Raw genomic sequence first — 20,391 nt, forward strand, 5'->3', positions numbered from 1 at the left:
GTATCTGCTGTTACTAGAAACTAATCTTCCACTATACCTGTCCTTTGCAAGATTGGACCAAGAGGTAAACCCTTTCAAACACCACCAGAATACCACAAAACCAAAAAGTCTCTAGTAAGAACAAACCAACCTCCTGTGCTAGGCACTCCCAGCAGAAAAGAGTGAGTATTCTTATTAAAATAGAAGTCCTTAAGATGAAGTATTACTGATTAAGCATGTAGTGGAAAGAAAGACAACTAGAATTGTTAAATCACTTGTAGAACCAGTACACTGAGAAAATAGGGACAGAAATGTTTTTATTTTGCAGAGGTACAGAACAACATAAACGTCTTTTGACACCTTTTGAAGTCCCTTAAACTGCAAGGTACATCCAGCTGTGTTAATCCATGATGACTGAACAAGTAAAAATAATACAGGTAAATAGGATTTCTACTAATGTTGGTCAAATAAATTAAAGGTCACCATTTCTGAACCATCAACAGTTTTAGCAGATACTTTTTCCTCAGTCTACTTCTGAAGCAACGTCGTTACCACTTAACTTAAAAAGATCACTTTTTTTTCTACAACTAGGAGCCCTCTTTTATACTGTCAACCAGAAAACACGCAAACTGAAGCGGAGCTAGAGATGTGTCTGCTCGTGTAGTACTAACTAAAGATTAAGACAGCAAATCTTTCACAGACAACAGATAAGAGATCTGTCTCTCAGCCCACTGGAATTTGATTTGCTCTGCAGACAAAATAACAAGGTTGCTTGGAGGTAATCCAAAATACTGTTCCAACAATTATTAACAGAAAGGATTCAAGAAATGTGGAAAAATTGTTAAATTAGAATAAAAAGTTAAAAAAATCAAGGCGCTGAAGGTTTCAAAATGTGTTCATTCTAAGCACTCATTAAATTGCCTGAGTCTCTACAACCTTGCTGACATTACTTAGCCTTTGAAGTCAAGGCTCAATCACTGAAACCCCTCTCATAAAACACGAATAAGATCCAATGTTATCCTCAGTCGAGAAATATCAACATTAAGCACTTTAACTTCCACTCTTTCTCCAGGACCTAGGCCCAGGCTTCTTCTCTTCTTCACTTTAGAAAGTTTTGCTTCTGTTATGTTTCGCACCGGAATCAAACCTGCTTTTCCCACACCAATATCAACGAAAACTCCAAATGGCGTTGCATTTTCAACTTTTCCAGTCAAAACAGCACCAACTGTTAAGTCTTCAAAGCAGACTACGCTTCTCTTGAAGTCAGGTTTATCAAAATCTGTTATAAGAAACAAGAAACACAAATAAGTCTCTGGAGGAAAAGGATTTCAGAAAGAGTTGTTTCCAGGTGATTGTTTCTAATTAATAAGTCATCCAAAGGTAGCTCTTAGGTCCCAAATACTGTTTTCAGTACATTTTTAAAATAAAGACCCATCTGTGTACACAACTTGTTTCTTATGTTTTATGAATCACTTTAAAAGACTTTGATTAGTGAAGTAATGAGTACAGTGAATTTTGTGTTATAAAACTATCATGAGGGGACTAGAAGTGTCTTGTATAGTAGCCAGTGAAAAATGCTTTAAATTTTCCCAGATCTAGGGAGAAAATACTTGAGGTGAGTCTTGAGCTACATTGATTATACACAAAATTCTACTCCTCTAGAAATTTCTACACAGGAAGGTGAATACTCAGTCTCATCACACACTAAAAGAAAATTCAGTAATGCACTGTTCTCAGGCTTGCTGTTCACCTGCACCATGACATTACATGATCTTCATCAAGCACTGCTTTGCCCAGACAGCTTGAAAATTACACAGGCATCATCATAAGCAGGTAATATATCGGGATATTAATGTTCAAATCTTGCAGTTAAGGGCACAGATAGGTTTTTTTAACTCTTTTATTTCTCTACCAATTTCTGCTTCTGCAGAAAACCCTTCTGAGCCATTCCAACAACTGCCCCTCAACCTTTTCCTACCATTGTTTGACCTTTCCAAGATATAGTAAGGACTGAGATTTTCCACAGGGAACATCTCCAAACCAGAATTGCAATCATTTTTCTCTGTTCGCTTTTGAGAAATAAAACTCAGCCTGAACAAGCTTATAGCTAAAATGTACTGGAATTTAATCAGTCTGTGGATCTGTATTGGCTTTGCATGGCAATGCTTTGGTAGGTGTGTGTGTGTGGGAGCTACTGTGAATGGTGGCTTCTGTTAGAAGCTGCTAGCAGCTTTGCCTGAGTCAAATAGCTCCACTGGTGGCCAAGGCTGAGCCCATCAACAATGGTGTTAAGTGCCTCTAGGACAACATTTCAAAGAGAAAAAAAAATCCCTGTGCAACAGCAATTTCAGCAATTGAGAGAAACAGCTCTGCAGACGCCAAGGGAAGGAGGAAGAGGAGCTCCAGGTGCCACAGCTGAGATTCCCCTGCAGCCCATGGAGGGTCTTACACCAGAACAGGTGGATGCCAGAAGAAGGCTGCGATCCTGTGGGAAGCCCACACTGGAGCAGGTTTTCTGGCAGGACTTGTGCCCCATTAGGGAACAATGAAAGTCTGCTTCTAAAGGACTTCACTCCATGGACGAGACCCATATCGGAGCAGTTCATGAAGAATTGCAGCCCATGGGAAGGACTCATGATGGAGAAACTCATACAGCTCCATAAGGTCGCTAGGCTGCCTAGTCCAGTCACAGAGTCTGTCTAAAATAATACTGAATGTCCTAGATTAGCAGAATATGAATATTTCCACTGAAGAGTCTCTCTTTTGCTTTTATGTCTTCCTATGTTCATAGTCTATCTGACTGTAGTTTAGGTGTGAGATTACCAGAGCAAATTGAGACAAAGAAAATATACATATTCAAGATCACTAGTGGGGAATATTTAAAAAATAAGCACAGGAACTATTAATGAACAAAAAACATGGGACAAGAATGTTTGTTTGGCTTTTCTAAAGCATAGGTGTTGGGGGAGATGAAATAGGAAGGCCTTACAGATATGATAGCCTTGCAAAAGATGATGAGAATATGGGAAATATGAGCGAGATTAAAATGAAAACAAGATTTGAGTTGTAGAGTAACTAAGAGAACAATGGCATGACCAGGGCAGGTAATGCCCCCTCTTGATAGAACAATGCCCTCTGCCCAGGCAAGTCCAAGGGTCAGAAACATGACCCCATATGGTAATGGGACGATTCTTATAGGCTGTATGTAAATGCTGTAAGACTTGTAGTTTGTCTTAGATTGGTTAAAGAAGAGTTGAATATTCAACAGAGAAGACAATTTATTGTATTGTAAACGGCAAATCGCTCTCTTTTTAGCTCTCTTCTTTCTGCTCTCTCTCTCTCTCTCTCTCCCCTCTCTGCTGGCCTGCTTGGAGTCGCGTCTTGCGACTCAGCAGGCCTCTCACCCCCACTCTATTTCGCAATAAACCTTCATGTTCTAAAACTCATCTTTAGAGATCTTGTCCCTATTTTTACCCCCATAACTAAACCCCACGGAGTCAATTCTTACACATAGGTTTATTATTTGTTATTACAAATCTGCATCTTTGCTGTCTACCTTTAGCTCTTATGGTTGTAAGAGAATCCAGCTGTAAGCTTCATTACACACCAGCATCTCCAGATGTTTTCCTTAATTGCTTACCTCATCTTTCTTTCCCTCTACCTCGAACTATTCAGTAGCACCGCAGGTTTTAACCAGGGTACGTCATAGCCACGTGCTTCAGTTACACTGGTCTCCAAGAAACCAGCACAATAAAAGGGCAGAACTATACACTGCTGCTCCACAGAACTTTATTACTACTGGGTCTCAGCATTCCCCTCTGTGACGGAGGGCCAACACAGATTCAATTAGTAGAGTCAGCATATTGAAACTATTTCATTTGTTAACAGCCATATAACTCCCTTTCCTATAGCTGAAAATGCAGTGATTTAAGACAGGATTCATACTCCTTACCTACCCAACTGGAAAGAAACATCTGACTGCGATATAGCCTTTACCCTGACTGAGGAAAGAAATGGAGTTACATGGCCATGAAAATCCAGTACTGATTTCAGAAGGAAATGTGCTGGTTTAAAACAGATATGTAGAACAAGCAAACTGAGATTACAACCTTCCAAACAGAGGTTTACCTGTTCGGATGTCATAGCCTTCAGGCTGAGTGAGGCCATCAATGATCAGCTGCAGTGTGTGCACAGTGGTATTGAGACTTTTGGCTGTGCCTTCCAGTCCTTCCTTTTGAATTACCGCATTTACTTTTTGCTGCATATCTGGTTTTCCTATGTCATTTGCATTTCCTCCAACGAGAGATAAAAAGCTAGGAAGTTCAAACAAAGATAGAAAGATTTGTAACATCCTTTAGTGGGAACTGAACCTTTGCTCTATTACTTTTTCATTGACGCATGAACAATACCTCTGATAAAAAAATATGAACAATTTCCCAAGTGTATATCCTCTCCACTCACCTCTGTTCTGACACATAAATAGAATCTTAGAGTCTATCTGTATATGTGTATTTTCTGGAACAGACTGCAAAACTGGAAGCAAAATATTAAAATGCAAATCTCTTCTCACCAATGATTTTATCTCACAATAAAACTGAATTTCCTCATAACTGAAAGATGTCTTTTACCATGAAAGTTCCCTAGAAATCAGTGAGAGGTCTATAACACTGTTATTGTAATTGTCACTGTCATTCAAATTAAGATGAACGGCAATTTAGTTAAGCAACAATGAAAATTCAAAATATTAAATTAATATGAAGAATCTTTAACCCAACTTAAGCAAAACTTTGCATGAAATACTTCTCTTGTCTGTGAACTTCATGAGTAAGAACAATTAGATTTTCAGGCACTAGGTAATCATTAAGTCCAAGTAGTCACACAACACAAACACCCTTATCTTCCCGTATTGTCACATACATACATACATTGCAGACTGAGAAATTTGAACTGGCATCAAAAAAGCTGAAAAGAAATACTTAAAAATAATTATTTATTGACAAGTGATGTCCTTTTTATAAATTAAAAAAAAAAAACAACCAAAAAACCAAAAACCAAAACACAATTACTGAAGTTTCTAGTTTAGCAATGCTGGTACATGTGTTGAGAAGAACAGACACAAGAAGACAAATTCACATGCAGACTCCTTATCAGCAGCGATGCCTTAGACAATGTTTATTTATCACTGAAAAAATGTCCTTATTTCACTGAAGGACTTCAAAATGCACAGCAATACTTTAATGGATATAAACCAATGAAAATGAGGATGCAGCTCACAGAAGCTGAGATAAATTGTACTAAATAAAGCAATTTGTTCTTTTATCAGTAAGACATATCAGTTATCTGTCCTGCTGCCCTGATCTGCATCTCACCATGAATAAGCCTCTTCTACTCTGCTTTATCATGCCCTTTATTGTTGGAAGCATGAACATGGGTTTTTTTTGCATGTCCTCTACCACAGCAGACAGGTAGAATTGTCCCTGTCCTCCAGAGTTTGAGTAAACATTCTTTCCAAATTCCTAAAAGAGATCCCTCTTTCCTCTCCTTATCCTGCCTCACAACAGGTGTAAATTACAAGTCATAAAAGAAGAGTTGACCAGCAAGTTCATGCCCTGAACTTGGGAGGAGACATTCCAGCTCTATAAAAGAAAGCATAAGCCCTTGGTACTCAACCTTCTTTCCCTCACCTCCCCAAAATACATGATGTGCTTTTATCAAAACCTGAGGCTAGCATTTATTTTGTCAGGAGATCCAGTGGATTAGTTTGTTTTGTTTTGTTGTTTCCTCTTTTTTAACCCATGGAACCCAACTGAGATTGGTTAGTATGGTGGTTCAGGTGGTGAGCAATAGAAAGTTATATGGACTGAAATACAAAATTAGATTTCTTTTTGAGAAAATATAAATCAAAGAGACATAATTAAAACAATATCTGACTTTCAGTAAATCACAAAATTCATCTTTGACCATAAGGGCAAAGTTTCACTTTAAAATGTCTGTTAATTTTGCTGAAGGAGGACATCTGTTACAACTGGCTGTCAGGACTTCCACTTCTTTACTGAATTCAAGTATAAGCATAGTGATTTAAGTGTACTGGTAACTCAAAGACAGATTTGCCCTTAGTAGTGATACTATAATTTTCTCTAATTCTTTTAGTGCATACACATCTTTCACATGGCAATATATGATGAAAATTAATAAGGATTCAGTGGATAATGCTGTTCTCAGGATTTACTGAATTTTGCTTTGACTGTGTTTCGACTTTGGACATCACTTTAAAGTAGTTTAAGGTGGTTTAGAAGCAATGTATATAACAAAACAGATGCAAAATGCTTTATAATATCAAGTGCAATTTTTTTTTCTGTAAACTAACAAACCTCACCAGTCTTACTCTTTTCTCTAATAACAGACATCAAAAATATCAGATGTTCTGTGAAAGGAAACCACCTTCTTTTGGTCTCAAAGGAGCACCAAAAGTGGTTGCACTGCTAACACTGACAATGAGCCTAGGCCAGGTGATGTGCTGCTCCCCAGGCTGCTGGGGGCTGCTGGCTGCTCACACTGGTGGCTGGACAATGCCCCAGCAGAGCACTAGTGACAGGCAGCAGCTGCCCCAGCTTTGACTGACATGCCAGATGTAACATGACAAACCCGACCAGCCCCATGACTCAACCTTCTAAATAATGTATGCTTTACCACCCACCCCCATAAACAAGTTTGCTGACATTCACGTACTTGGCTTTACTTCACTTCAAATGGAAACTCGGCTGGAGTACGTTTTCTCACCATTAGAATTTCACAGAAGTGCATTGATTTCATAAATTGATAACAGGGTATGTTTCACCACTAATAAGTGCAACCACACCAAACAGCCACCAGTGAATATTAAAAAATCCAGTTACATACAAATCTGTCAAAGGTTTGAATAATGCAATCAGAGTGAATGGTGTTCCATGCACACTGTGGGAAAGAAAAACAGCCCGAAACAGGACACAACCCAGGTGCCTGAGCCTTCAATTTCTATTCATGAAAGGTATTTTGCCCCCTGCTCCTTCCCCTGCAACTGCCTCCCTCCAGACATCCCAAAGCATTTATTTGAAATTAAAAAGTATTCCTCACCTAGGCAAGGGTGGTAGGTTTGGGTCCTATGTCATCAATTACAGTTGTGCAAATAACTTATTAACGTGGTTACTGCTCACAGTAAAATTTTGGCTCCATCTGAAGATGATGCTTAAACATGTGCCCAAGTTTAAGTACATGACAAGTCCCACCGAATTCTACAGAGTTTTAATGTTCTAAAAATCAGGCATTTTGTTAACAATGTTTCAGAATTAGGAGTTATATATCACAGGCAAAAGAGAACACTGTAACAAAGCCCAGCATGCACACACACACAGAAGAAATTTTCTCACAAGAAACAGTATTATTTTATTTTGGAAATTCTCACCTTTTTAGGATAGGTTTAGGTAAAACCTATGTATTATAGTATTTCCAAATTAAAGTGACTTCTTAGTGATTGCAGATGCAGTTATTTTTAGAAATACCATTGAATCTAGTTATACATTTAATGTATATTATATATTTTATTGTATATTATATATATTATCAAATGAACATAGCCTGAGGACACTTGGAATAAAAAAATTAAAAAAATCAATACAAAGCACAAGTCTCTGACTGAACAGTGGTGCATTATATTGATAATTTCTATTTTTAAATGTCATTGCTAAGAACAAGGCTAAATTTTTCTTTATTAAAAAAGCAATCCAACAACTTCCTTCAACAGTTATTTCAAGGTCAGGAAAAAAACCCCCAAACCATAGTTGGTAGTAACTCTGGGATATGGCCACAGGGGAAAAAAGAAGTTTCCCTTAATTTAAGTATCTTGATCTTCTTAATGTTAAACTGTCTCACTACAATCCTTGAAATATCTCACTCACACAATTTGTAAATGACAGCTCCAGCTGCACATCATAAGAACATGAATGATCTGTGCAAAAATGAAAGCCCTTTAAGTATTTTCCTGGCTACATATGTGAAATAAATAATACATTGCAGTAGCTCAAGTGCTATGTTTATCTACTAGAAAGACAAAACCCAAAGAACAGTTAACATACATGGGGAAGATGAAACTTTTTTTCTGAAGTGAGGACATTCTTGTAAGATATATTATCCTTACTTCCTCAAATGTTGAGTATCTGAATGAATGGTGAACTTTCTGCTCATGTATATTAACTCAGATAAAAGCTGCTAGAGTCTTAGGAAGAACAGGGTGAAATTTAAACAGTTTAGAACTTTGAGCTTTATGGTTTTGAGATTGAGAGAATACTCAGAAACCTTTGCAACCACCTTAGTTTTAAAAGCAATCATTGCAGTATTACAGGACTGCAGAGAATGGTCATGGATATATGGCCAATGTTTTTATTTAATACATAATTTCATCCATCTTACCCAGATAAAGAAAGAAAAAAGTAGCATAAATGTAACAAATAAGCACATCATGTTCACTTAACATACACATCTGCATAAAATTATAGCACGGCCCTTGCAATGCTTAAAAGATAATGCAAATTTCATTGGAATGCAAAAAAACAGTCAGAAAAGAGTAAAAGTGTTACCAGGGGAAGCCTACAGTAAATTTTTAAGAAGTTACTCTAACCACCCCCTGTAAAGTTTCTTATAATGTGCAGGAGTTCTAAAGCTTTGCAAGGGCTTTAGTCACAGTCATTTCTGTTTTATGTAATCATTTCCAGCAACTCGACTTAAGAGCTGGGAGTAGTGGATTCATTACATTAAAGCAACATGATACACCATTACATCTTGTCACAGTGCACACATGAATTAATGGTAAAGCAACATAATCACTCTGAAAACAAAACAACTCTGCATTAGCTTGTGCTTTGTTAGGTAAAACGTACATTTATGACAGCAACAAACTTAAATTATGCAGACATTTATGTTTTAGTAATGTTTTGAAGTGCAAAAGCAGTATTTGTATAATGCAGATGTTGACTGCTCTTGTTCCCACCAGTGATAAGGATCCTCAGTTTTTGACTACTGATACAGACTATGTATCAAACAGTATTTGAGAATTACTGTCTGTAATTAATTGCTGGACACTGAAAGCCAAAGTTTCAAATACATCTAAAACTACTTCTGTGGTTTAGCCAGACAAGGTTATTTAATCAGTATGTTTTTCTTCAAATGCATAAATTATTAGAATTATAGATTATTTGACTGCATGCAGAAAGCACTCAGTTTATGACATTTTGAACATATGGATGCTAAGAAACGATGAGTTTCTAAATGAGAAAAGAAATTCAGACACAGTTCCACTGCAGCGTAGCCACTTTCCTCCTATACCATTAGGCACACTGCTGTTGGCTGTTCTCATGACTACTGATATATCACATAACTGGAGGGAACCCGAGATACAAAATTGTGAAACAGGACTAGTTATCCACAAAGAACTAGTACTACATATAAAGGAGATAATTACATTAAAAAGGTTTTGTGGGACGTTTTTGTCCAATATTTTTTCCCTAAATGCAACAAGTGGGAAGTTATGTAAGTTCCAAAAATTTCAACAAATTAAAATACCATTTGATTTATGGGTCTGGTATTTACAGTGTAAACAGAGCATATTTCTCCATTACTTCCAAGTTCTTCTAATCATTCTTGTTAACTGTATTTTACAACACATTAAAGTTTTAAAATGCCTTTATTGGATGGCAATTGGCAGTGAAAGCCTTTTCTGCTCTTCTGTTTACTGACAAGATACCTTTCAACATCCAGCTAAGTTAGCATTAAAACCTGTGAATGAACTGGTCTTCTGAAGTGATGAATATGAACAGTTATTTATAATACTTAGTGGACACAATTCTGCAAGTATTCTCCTCAATTAGGGTTGGACATTTCCTTTTGGAAATAGTCATAAAGGTTCATTAATTGACTGAGTTTAATTTTAAGTTTCTTTAAAAAAACCGTCAAAACTTAAGACTGTATTAAATATTACTCTGCACATTAAATAACACAAGTACCCACACACATGTGTACATGCAAGTACAGTCTCATTCAAGAGGACAAAAGATATTTCTGATGACTTTATACAGAAAGGCCTCCTACCACAGTAGCAACTCCTATCCTCTGTAAAAATATTCACAAGTAGACCGCATTATTAAACAGAATACAATGATTAGTTTTCATTGCTCAAATACCATACTAAGTAATAGTTCCTTCCCTGATTTCTACTCCCCTTAAGCATTATGTCAGTTGTTCAGTGACAGCTTAAGGGGACCTGGACAGAGGCAAGCAAGCCTGACAGAGAGCTGGAAATACCATCACAGGATGAGCGTAGAGACAAAAAGGGCAGGAGAGGAAGATCTCTCTTTTGGTGGCCTCATAAACAGTTTTCCTTCTGCATTCTCTTACGTGCCAGTACTTGCCTTCAAAGCCAGCAAATGAGATATTATGCATCAGCTAATACATCTGCTTATGCAGAATACAAGAAACACCAGGGATATTTGAAATATGATTGATCAGCCTACAACGGAATGTAAATTGTTACCAACACAAACGCCTTGCTGAAATGAGCGCTAAGTCAGAGTGTTTATCTTCAGTGAAGAAAAAGCACATGAACAATTGCTTGCTGAACTCTCTTGGGATTTTGAATTCCTTCTGAAGATATCAAGCAGCGTTATCCATACACAAAGAATGGCAAGACAGGAATCTTCACTGAAAGTGACTCTGCTCAGTATGTCAAAAACTTGTCTTAAGGCGTAACCAACCACAGTGAGCAGGACTGGCCTCTACCAGGAAAGGTCCTAAACTTGGGTAACTAGCCAAGCAAGATCCTCACCTTTGTTATTCTAAATCACAGCTTTAGATCTTTTATAATGGCAAAATTCTGTATTTCTAAGTCAGGCTAAAATACAACCTGTCTGCCAGATGCTGCAATCCCTGACCAGCAAATACATATTCTGAGTGCCAACCTTTCCCAAAAAGCATTTTAATGAGATTTAAATAAAAAATCCAGGAAATGTATAAATTCAGTCACATGAAACCAACTGCACCCAGCAGACTGACAGAACAAAGGAAAAACATTGCATTTTCTTTCCAACATTTTGGTTCATAAGCACAACGTGGCTGCAACTTTTGGGGACTTCCTAAATGTTTCCTTGGTTTTCCTATCAATTCTTTAACAATACATACCAAGAAATTGGTTATGCTCTACATATTGTATTAATTGTATGTAGAAGATTCTGCCACTATAAACTGGTTTTCACATATAGACTTTTGAGAAACTTAAAGCACCATTCTGCTTTGCAGGAAAACAGGCTGTCTATAAAGATTTGAGGTTTTTATTTAACTTTTTGGAAATTCTGATTCATAATATTTAGAAGTGTTTGTAAGCTTGATCACTGCACATGACAAAGCCAAGCTTTGACAGTGTGGAAACCATGAACAAAAATGTTTTCGTCTTCTGCAGAGCATGTTAAATCACCAGTAGGATATTTTCCAATTATTTTACAGAAATTGTACAGATTTTAAGTTAAGATGCTTAAATGCCATAAATCAATCATACCAGCACCATTTGTGCCACTGTAGTAAAGATTACATCAGCGTTTCCATTATAAAAACCCTATTTTTCAGGGCTTTTTAAATCAGCCCTAAAAATTGGCTCCAGCATGAAGTTTGGCAACCAAAGTCACCACTTGGGAGTAATTCTTTTAACCATATTTTTCTTTAATGGATTGACTTTTCAATCTACAAAATAGTCCTGAAAAAGAAAATAAGTGGTTTCAAATTTTGGTAAATTTCTATCCCTCAAAAATATTGTTTTAAAAACTGATAATTTTGCATGTCATAAATCTGCAATGTAGATTGCTGCCTTTGGGTAATTTGGCTATAAGCAGTGGATAAAAATCACCATCTTATTTCATTTAAAAATAAATGCAATTTTCCATGAACACTTTTAATCCAATAAAACTTTCAGAAACTACTTTCTCATAGCAAGATGTGGTAGACATTGCATGAGGAAGCCTTTATGACTCATTTATGTAGCAGCTATTCTATACATTTAAATTTTTGTGGTAAGAGGTAATGTAATGTAATGTAATGCCGTATTTTTGATCAAATCTGGTCATATTCAAGACAATTCTGCCCTTTTGCAGCACAGATTCACCTGTGAACTTGACACACTCCCTGACAAAGCTCAGTGTGAGCACAGAAAAAAAAGAAATACGTTGGTAGCACTAAAGCCACAGAACTCATGAAGATGTATTTTTTTATAAATCTTATTATTAAATACCAATTATAATCTACATCTAACAGTTTCAATTTTTCTCATGCATTTAATTTTAAGCTATATGAATCACCAATTACGTTTTAACCTAATTTAATTTCAACATTCTAGAAAGACCTTCAGATATTGGTTGACTTCCATAAGACACCTCCAACCAACACCATGAACATGATTTGATCTGCAGGCTCTCAAAAGCTTTCTCATGATTGTAGGCCCAGCAAATGGGAATTACAAGCCCAGTCCCATCTACTGCCTGTCAGCAAAACTTGCCAACAGCCCCGATAAGCTTTGGACTGAACCCTCCATGCAGTCTGAATTCCTAGTAAAATTTTCTTCTTAATTCATACTTAGACAGGAAAAAAGGCTTGGAAAACTGTTTTCATAAGTTCTGAGAAGCTTAGCAGCTCATATGCTTTTTTTGAAGTAATTTTAAATATATAATCATTGCTTAATCATAGCATTAGTTGCTTGAGGGGAGGATGTCTGGTTTATATTTAGCCCTTATGTCACCAGTGGCAATTTTTAATACTACACTTCTTGGCTTTTGTCAGTTTGCTGCAGAGCTCTATTTTCTTTTTTCAAAACAGCTATTTGCCATGAAAAAACATTAAACATGTTTGCCCCATTCCCCACATCATTTTGTCACATCAAGTTGCTGCACATGCATACAATCTATACCATAAAAGTTAGCACCCTTTTATTTAACAAGCTTTCAAGGAAACTATCTTTTGATTACAATAAAAAGAAAAATACAAATACTGGTGTACATAGAGTACATTCACAGAAAGCACATGGAGTCTTTTCCCCCCTCCTCATCATACTATGTGTAGAGGTACTATAAATGTAAGTAAGACAACAAAGAAAGAGCCCAAAGCGTGCAGAAAAGACTGATTCAGTTAGTTACACAGAAAGATGCTATGCTTATTAGTTTTGGTGTTTCATTAGCAGATATTGTAATTGTTGTTTTATATCTCGTTTGTAATCAGTTTACATTCTTTTGCATTAAAAAACAACAAAAAAAAAAAACCCTCACAACAAAATCCTGTATGGTACAATATCTATAACATGCATTTGGATCTAAATACCTCATCTGAAAATTCAGTCCAGGAAGGCAAAGTGTTTGGTGAGAAACAGAGAAGAGAAAATGGCAGTGATGGAAATCTACTGTAAAATACTTGCACTAGCCAAAGAGAGATGATGAGATAAATTAATACTGGTCTTCAGCCATATAACACTTCTGCATTGGCTTAGAAGCTCTGGAAATCTGAGTTTGAAGCTAAGCACATTTTAAGACTCAGCAAGGTACCTCCTAAGCAGTGCTGCCTGTGCAATAGATGTCAGCCTTGCTGAAACATGCATAAGCCTGGGACTACAGCCACTGACTTGGTTGAGATGTAAGTCATGCTTATTACCTTTTTTTATTCAATTTTTTTAAAAAACAGTGCTAGTGGTGGGGTCCCAGTCAAATTTAAAGTCACAATTATATGATCTGTGACATCTACAAAAATTGTCTCCAGAATTTTAGCTGTATGTGAATATTTGTTCTACCCATTGCAATAATAATCCCACTCAACACTTCAGATATAAAAGTAACCTGTGCTGCTCTGGAAACAAAGTCACAATTCTTTATTTTCTGACCAACCTTTGTGAAAATATTGTATGCAGGGAAATTACTGCAATATTCCACCATTAACTGGATATACTTTTCTGCTCCCTAAAGCAATCCTTCCACATCAGGCTTTAACCAAGGTTGGTAACACTATGACCACTTTATGATTATTTTGTTAATGCACCAGGGCTGGAAAGCTAAAAACTAAAACCCAGTTACTTCAAATTTAAATTGAATGAAATTCAATATTGAAAATCGAAATAATTTTTAATAACTACCTTTTTTCACATTGACTCACTGACATTGAACTATCTCCAATTGGGATGACCAAGCTGCACACCCTATAAACCATGCACCAAATGTAAGATCAATAAGATCAGGACCTTGACTGACTTTTTTTCTGTAGCTACACAAGGTGGAGACTTTGTAACAAATGCTGATGTGTAAGAAATAAAGGGAAATGGTCATGGAAAAGGAGAAACCAAAGTTATCTACACACTGCACAACTGCAATAGACTCTACCAAGAAATTGCACAGCAGGTCCTAGAATTGGGCACAAAGAAGAATGAACGGCAGCCAGGAGAGGATGGAAACAAAAGTGCACGGCATGCCTAGCAGAAGGAAAGCACAGAGACAGACCTATGCATAGCAAGAAAGAACAGAGCACACACTGAAGGGAAGGTGTCCTAAAAATGCAAGGTCCTGTATGAATTTTTTAGGTAAGAAAGTCAAGCTTCGTGAATTCAGAAATTCAGCACCTCCCTCTGAGATTTAAAGATGGTTTTGCTTATAAAAAAGGAAGCACGAGTTTGTTTGTCCAGGTATGATATTCTCAACAGAGATCATAAGAATTTTAAAGCAACTGGCTACTGGTGAAATTAGCTTCAGTACTTTTTAAGAAAAAACCTTTCAGCAAAAATCACTTAAAAAATAAATATGTGCCCATTTATGGCAGGAGATAATGTTTTCTAATGAGGAAAAGCAGAGTCCAATTTCAACCGGGGCTGCTGACAGAGAAGATCACAGCTTGTAGTATTTCAGAGGCACACATAGACTCTTTATTACTTTTTTCTGACATACACAAAAACCATTCTCTTCTTTTAGCCACTTAGTAAAGCAATCATAGTATTCGTATATTTGGGAACTTAACAAATCTATATCTGTATCTATACATATACACACACATATATATATCTGTATATAAAAATTAGACACATATACATCCTAATTAGATCTTGCAATATCTAAATTTAATTTTAAAGGCCCATAGTAATGACCCATGCTCACAGAAAGCTGAAGCATACCTTGTTCTCGAAGAAGGGGGTGAAAGTTTCAAATTAATATAAATATTTCTGTCTCAGCTGAGCAGGCTATTGTCAGAAAAATCAGTACTTTAATTTTAAAAATTGATGGTGTCAATGGTTCAAAGTCTTTCCCACCACTCACCTCATTGCAATGTTGTAAGACTCTGGATGAATACAAGTTTGGTCCAAAGGATTGGGCTGTTGCAAGGCACATGATGTTGGTTTACTCTTCTTTTTACCCAGTGCACCTGCTTTAGTCAAAAGTGCACCACTTCCAAGTTCATTTTTCTTATTACTGCCAGAAATCAAAAATGGACATGTCATTCTCAATGAAGATGATCCTGGCCCAGTGTCCACACATGAAACCAACCCACTTTTTCCCCCTGAAGTTTCCCTCAAAAAAATTTCTCAGGATACAGTAAAAGCATCAACTGACTCCTACTGCAAATGCTCCTTTCATGCCTCTTTGTTTTTGTTTCCTAAATCACAAATGGTTCCTGCTTTTGGAGGACAAAAGAGAACACACTGATCTGAAACTAGAACTGGCATTTTGGGCTCCACTCATCAACTACTGGCAGAAAAGCAGACATAATTTCCTCTTTTCATACCAATTCTTAAAATAACCACTATTTATTAACTTTCAAGTAAAAAGCACAAAAATTATTTCATACAGCACTCTAAAGTGATCAACATGATTAGAAAGGATAGAAATAAAACCTCAAAGTTCATTTCAAAAGCCTCTGGTTATGTCACCTGGACCCACAAGAAGTGCTGTGGAGGCAGTGGTGTTAGAACTTTACTTTGGCCTCAAAATCCATTTCTCAGGTTATACAGTGCTCCCAAGTTTTATGGCATCTGACTAACATCAGAATCATGTTCCAGGAAGGTTAAAAAACCCCCAAAACAATGTTCACATTTCACCAGTGAACATTTGGGGGAGAAAAAAAGCCATCAGCCTTTTTTTCCTTGGTTGTATTGCAGCATAAACTAGAGAAACTAGAACAGATCCGTACAAGGTAAGACCTATCAATCATATACAGCTTTGGAAGCAATTTCTTTGGTCTTCTGGTGCTTACAGTGAGCACCATTTGGCCTGCAGCCTGTGCCTCCCTGCCAGATGGGCAAGCAATCTGTATACCTTCCACCTGGGCAGGAAGCCAGACCCTATGTGCCCACGTCCTGCCTGGAAGTTACGCATGTGCTGCTCGGCCAGCAGCAACTGGGAACACAGTATTGCTTCTGAGCACTGGCTTGGCTAAAAAATAGCATGTGCCTCCCAGGAAAATATTTTTTTAAGAAGAGCCAGTGGCAAAAGGGTGGGGATGGTGCTACCACTGTGCCCTTTCTTAGTTCTTTATTTTGGAAGGAGAAATGAGAAGAGACATTGCGCTAGAAAGCACATTTTGAGTTGTAGAAAGGAAGGATTTCAGGTCATGAGGAGCACTATGAATGGCTGAAAGAGCAGAAGGCTTGGTACAGAATCAGGGAATGAGATGACAGGGAAGAGGATGACGCACTGTTGACAAGCTGGACTTAGGAAAAGGTCTCACATATTTCAGACAGAAGACAGTCACATCACACTTGCTAGGCACAGGAATACAACACAGACACAGCTTGATCTAGGCAGCTACTCGACTTCCTCTCTCCATCAAGTTCTGCAGTTCCATTAATTTTTACCACATTATATCAATTAATTTACAGATCTCTAAATTATGCCTGAAACATAATACTAAAGTTTTAATATCTCAGATCACAACACTGCTGCATGACAAATTTCTTTTACCAATGCAGTTGCAAAAATTTTAATTAAACTTACATATTTATTGAAACCCTGACTTAGAGGACTAGGCTAACAAATCAAGACTATTCAGAGGAAGAACTATCTTCAGCCATTGACTTCAACAAGTTAATTTGCCATCTTTCACCTTCACAAAGATCTAGGATTCCTTGAGTCTCAAGCATGAATACAAAGCAGAAAAGGGGAAAGTCACCCCATACTATTTCATATAATTTAGTCAAAATAGTTAAAATCTCTATTACCTGCAGAAAGTCTTTATATATTCTTGATTGAATCTGATGAAGCCAGCACATTGTTGGAAAGTTTTGGGACCCAAACCTTTAACTTCTTTGAGCTGTTCTCGGTTTATAAATGGTCCATTCTTCTCTCGCCATTCAATTATATTTTTAGCCCTGTTAGCATTCAGTCCTGCAATGTGTCTACGAGAAAATTACAAAATACGTTTATTACCATTGAACAGTCATTAATGCTAGTGCTACCCATTACAAGGATACACATTGCTATAGAAAATCTGGCTTACAAAACTTAAAAACTGCTAAGAAATTAGCAAATAGACTCCTATACCAAAGGCATCATCTGAAAAAGAATCCCTTCTCTTAGTTCTATGGAAGGAATCCACCCAAGTCAACAAAACTTAGTACAGCAATATGGTTCTGTGCAAGCCTAACTAGTAACCCAGGGACATGCAATTTATGATCTGTTGGCTATTTCTGTAATACCAATTTAATTTGTCATGTCTTATGGCCTGCCCCCAGCTGCCCTCTTCAGGAAACAGTGTAGGAGGAGGGTTCAGAACAGATAAATTGTTCCTGTCAGAACAGCCCCCTCTCAGCTCTTCCAATGGTACTGAAACACCTTGCCCCAACATGACGGGCTCACGTCTGCTATCGAGAAGGAGAGTGGCTGGGAGAAGTTTGCCTTTCTCACACAATTTAACTGATTCACAAAGCTTGTTTTCTCTCAGCTATTCTTGGGATAAAAAGCAGCTGGGAACAGGCTGCATGACTTGTTTTGAAGGTTTCTTGGGCCTGGCCAAGAACTTACCTGTGAAGTGCAAGAGCAGCTAGCCAGGTTCCTTCAGGAAGCACTAGGTTGTCTGCACATTTTCTGTATTTTCTGTATGTACATGTGAGTACAACTGTGTGTGGTGCATGAGAGAAAAAAGCTCTCATGGGGAGTTACTCCCGTTACTAGAGAAGGAAATGTCACCCACTAGGCTCTATATATCAGATGCCACTGTTTTAAGTCAGCAGCAGCAGTGACCTGTTTGTGGAATGGCAGGGGCTGATTCTAGAAAAATGCCACCAGCAAAACCAGCAAGAGTCATAAAATCTCAGGGGAAAAAAAATAAAAAAAAAATCTTTCCATTATTCTCATGCTCAAGCAAAAGTTAAAAAAATATTCCAAAGTTCGCAAAAGCTCAGAATGAAATTAGAGTGACACACCTATAACCACAGACAGAATATTAATCATTAGGAATGGAATTTTCTTCAAAAATTTCTTAGAAACATTGAGAAATCCAGCTTATTTACACTGACCAAGGAACACCACAAGTTGACAGAATTTTCCACTGATGATCTCAAGACTTTCAAGCACAATACTCAGCAGTTATGCAAATACTGTAGCACTGTCATCCCTTCCCTGTGTAATATGCGTCAAGAAGTGTATTTGATGCATCAGAAGCCACAGGCAGAAAGAAAGATCTGCTCAGGCTGCAATCTAGCTAGGGTGACAATCTCATAAACTGTGTGCCTGAAGGAAAATTGACTGCATCTACACAGAACAGCAGACTTGAACAACTGAGCATTGTAAGCCAGGTTAATTAGACAACACAAAATTCTTACACAACATGGTTACCACCTGTAACCATGCCCGGACAGTGTTACCCCACACTCACAGTTTTGTGCAGTAACAGTAGCACCGCAAGCTGATGCTCCCTGCTAAAGTGCACAATACAGCTGTAGCCTGCAGAAGGCTGACCTGCATGTTCTCAGCCAAGCTTTTATTCATGGCATATAAAAAAGACAGTGAGCTCCTGAAGGGCATCCAAAGGAGGGCCAGGAGGAATGTGAAGGACCTTGAGGGGAAGCTGCACGAGGAACAGCTGAGGGCACTTGGTCTGTTCAGCCTGGAGGAGAGTGAGGGGAGACCTCACTGCATTTACAACTTCTTCATGAGGGGAAGAGGAGCAGCAGACACTGATCTCTCTCTGTGGCAATTAGTGACAGGACTCAAGGGAATGGTTCAAAGCTGAGTTGAGAGGTTTAGCCTGGATATCAGGAAAAGGTTCTTCACCTACAGAGTGGTTGGGTGCTGGAACAGGCTCCCCAGAGAAGTGGTTAGAGCACCAAGCCTGACAGTTTAGGAAGTCTTTAGACAATGCTCTCAGGCACATGGAGTGACTACTGGGGGGTCCTGTGCAGGGGCAGGAACTGGACTTTGATGATCCTGACAGGTCCCTTGCGACTCAGAATATTCTATGATTCTAGTCTACTGATTCTATGAATGAAAGCTCCATTTGTCATTTAGGTATCACTTGCTTTCTTACTAAAAGCTGATCTAAATCTGAAAGCATGTAAGACAGAAGAAATCAGACATTGGCTAGGGGCTGGATACACAGAAAAATTATATGAAAGAAAGTGGAAAACTAAAAAGAATAGAAAGAGAGCCTCTTCAAAAATATGGAAAGATGTTCTTAAAATTATTCTAAGGGGATAAAAATTAAAATATAGAGCTAGCAAGAATACATTTTCCCTAACTTTCATACCTAATATAATTTTCAATACAAAGATTATGGACATTCTTTTTCTTCTCCTCCTACCATGGAGGATGACAGCAACACTTTGACTCTTCTGAGAGTCTGTCACCTAAACACCACTGAATTCTGCACACTCAATAGAAAATGAGCTTTTAGTTTTTAACTAAGAAAAATAAAGTCCAGAAAATTTTCCAAGTAAATACAGCATAACTACTTAACAAAAAAAAAACAGTAAAAAGGGATAAATTTTTCAAGTTTCCCCTTAAATCTTTCCTTTTCTCCTTTCCTCGCCCAAGTTTTACAACCTGTTCCACTTAGTAGTATCTATAAAAATACCTTCTAAGAAACAAAGTACATTTGAAAATTCCTTTCTCAGTGTAAAAATATAAAATTAGTTATATCACATTTTTCTAAAATTGCAGTGTTGGCTCAAAATTTTTCAATATCTGTTTTTCTCTGAAGAATAGTTTTACCCTAGAGAATCACACATACCTTTAAAACCTAACTCTTAATGATTCAGTGAAATACTGTCTTACTGTGTCATTTTTATGTAATTGGAAGTTTAACACAAGAACCATTTGCTCCAGCTGAGCTTGAGTCAGATGGCAGACTAAACAGAGACTCTGTGATCCAGAGCCATGTAAT

The 20,391-nt window shown here is 37.5% G+C and overlaps 1 protein-coding gene across 4 annotated transcripts in view; it reads right to left on the reverse strand.

The window, feature by feature from the left end:
* Positions 1–276: 276 nt before the first annotated feature.
* Positions 277–20,391, reverse strand: part of SRBD1 (S1 RNA binding domain 1) — a 126,935-nt gene continuing 106,820 nt past the window's right edge. For 3 of the 4 annotated variants that reach the window (XM_085055002.1, XM_085055000.1, XM_085055001.1), the window contains 4 exons: positions 17,231–17,407; positions 15,333–15,485; positions 4,108–4,292; positions 277–1,258 (listed from right to left, as the gene is read on the reverse strand). In XM_085055002.1, the coding sequence (XP_084911128.1) occupies positions 969–1,258; positions 4,108–4,292; positions 15,333–15,485; positions 17,231–17,407 (805 nt within the window). In that variant the 3' untranslated portion in view covers positions 277–968. Of the gene's footprint in view, positions 1,259–4,107; positions 4,293–4,440; positions 4,513–15,332; positions 15,486–17,230; positions 17,408–20,391 lie in introns of those variants that run through there. The other variant, XM_085055003.1, reaches the window with a different exon arrangement.

This window comes from Lichenostomus cassidix, chromosome 3 (genome assembly GCF_008360975.1).
Source record: "Lichenostomus cassidix isolate B80296 chromosome 3, HeHo_3.0, whole genome shotgun sequence".
In the NCBI taxonomy this organism is placed as follows: Eukaryota; Metazoa; Chordata; class Aves; order Passeriformes; family Meliphagidae; genus Lichenostomus; species Lichenostomus cassidix.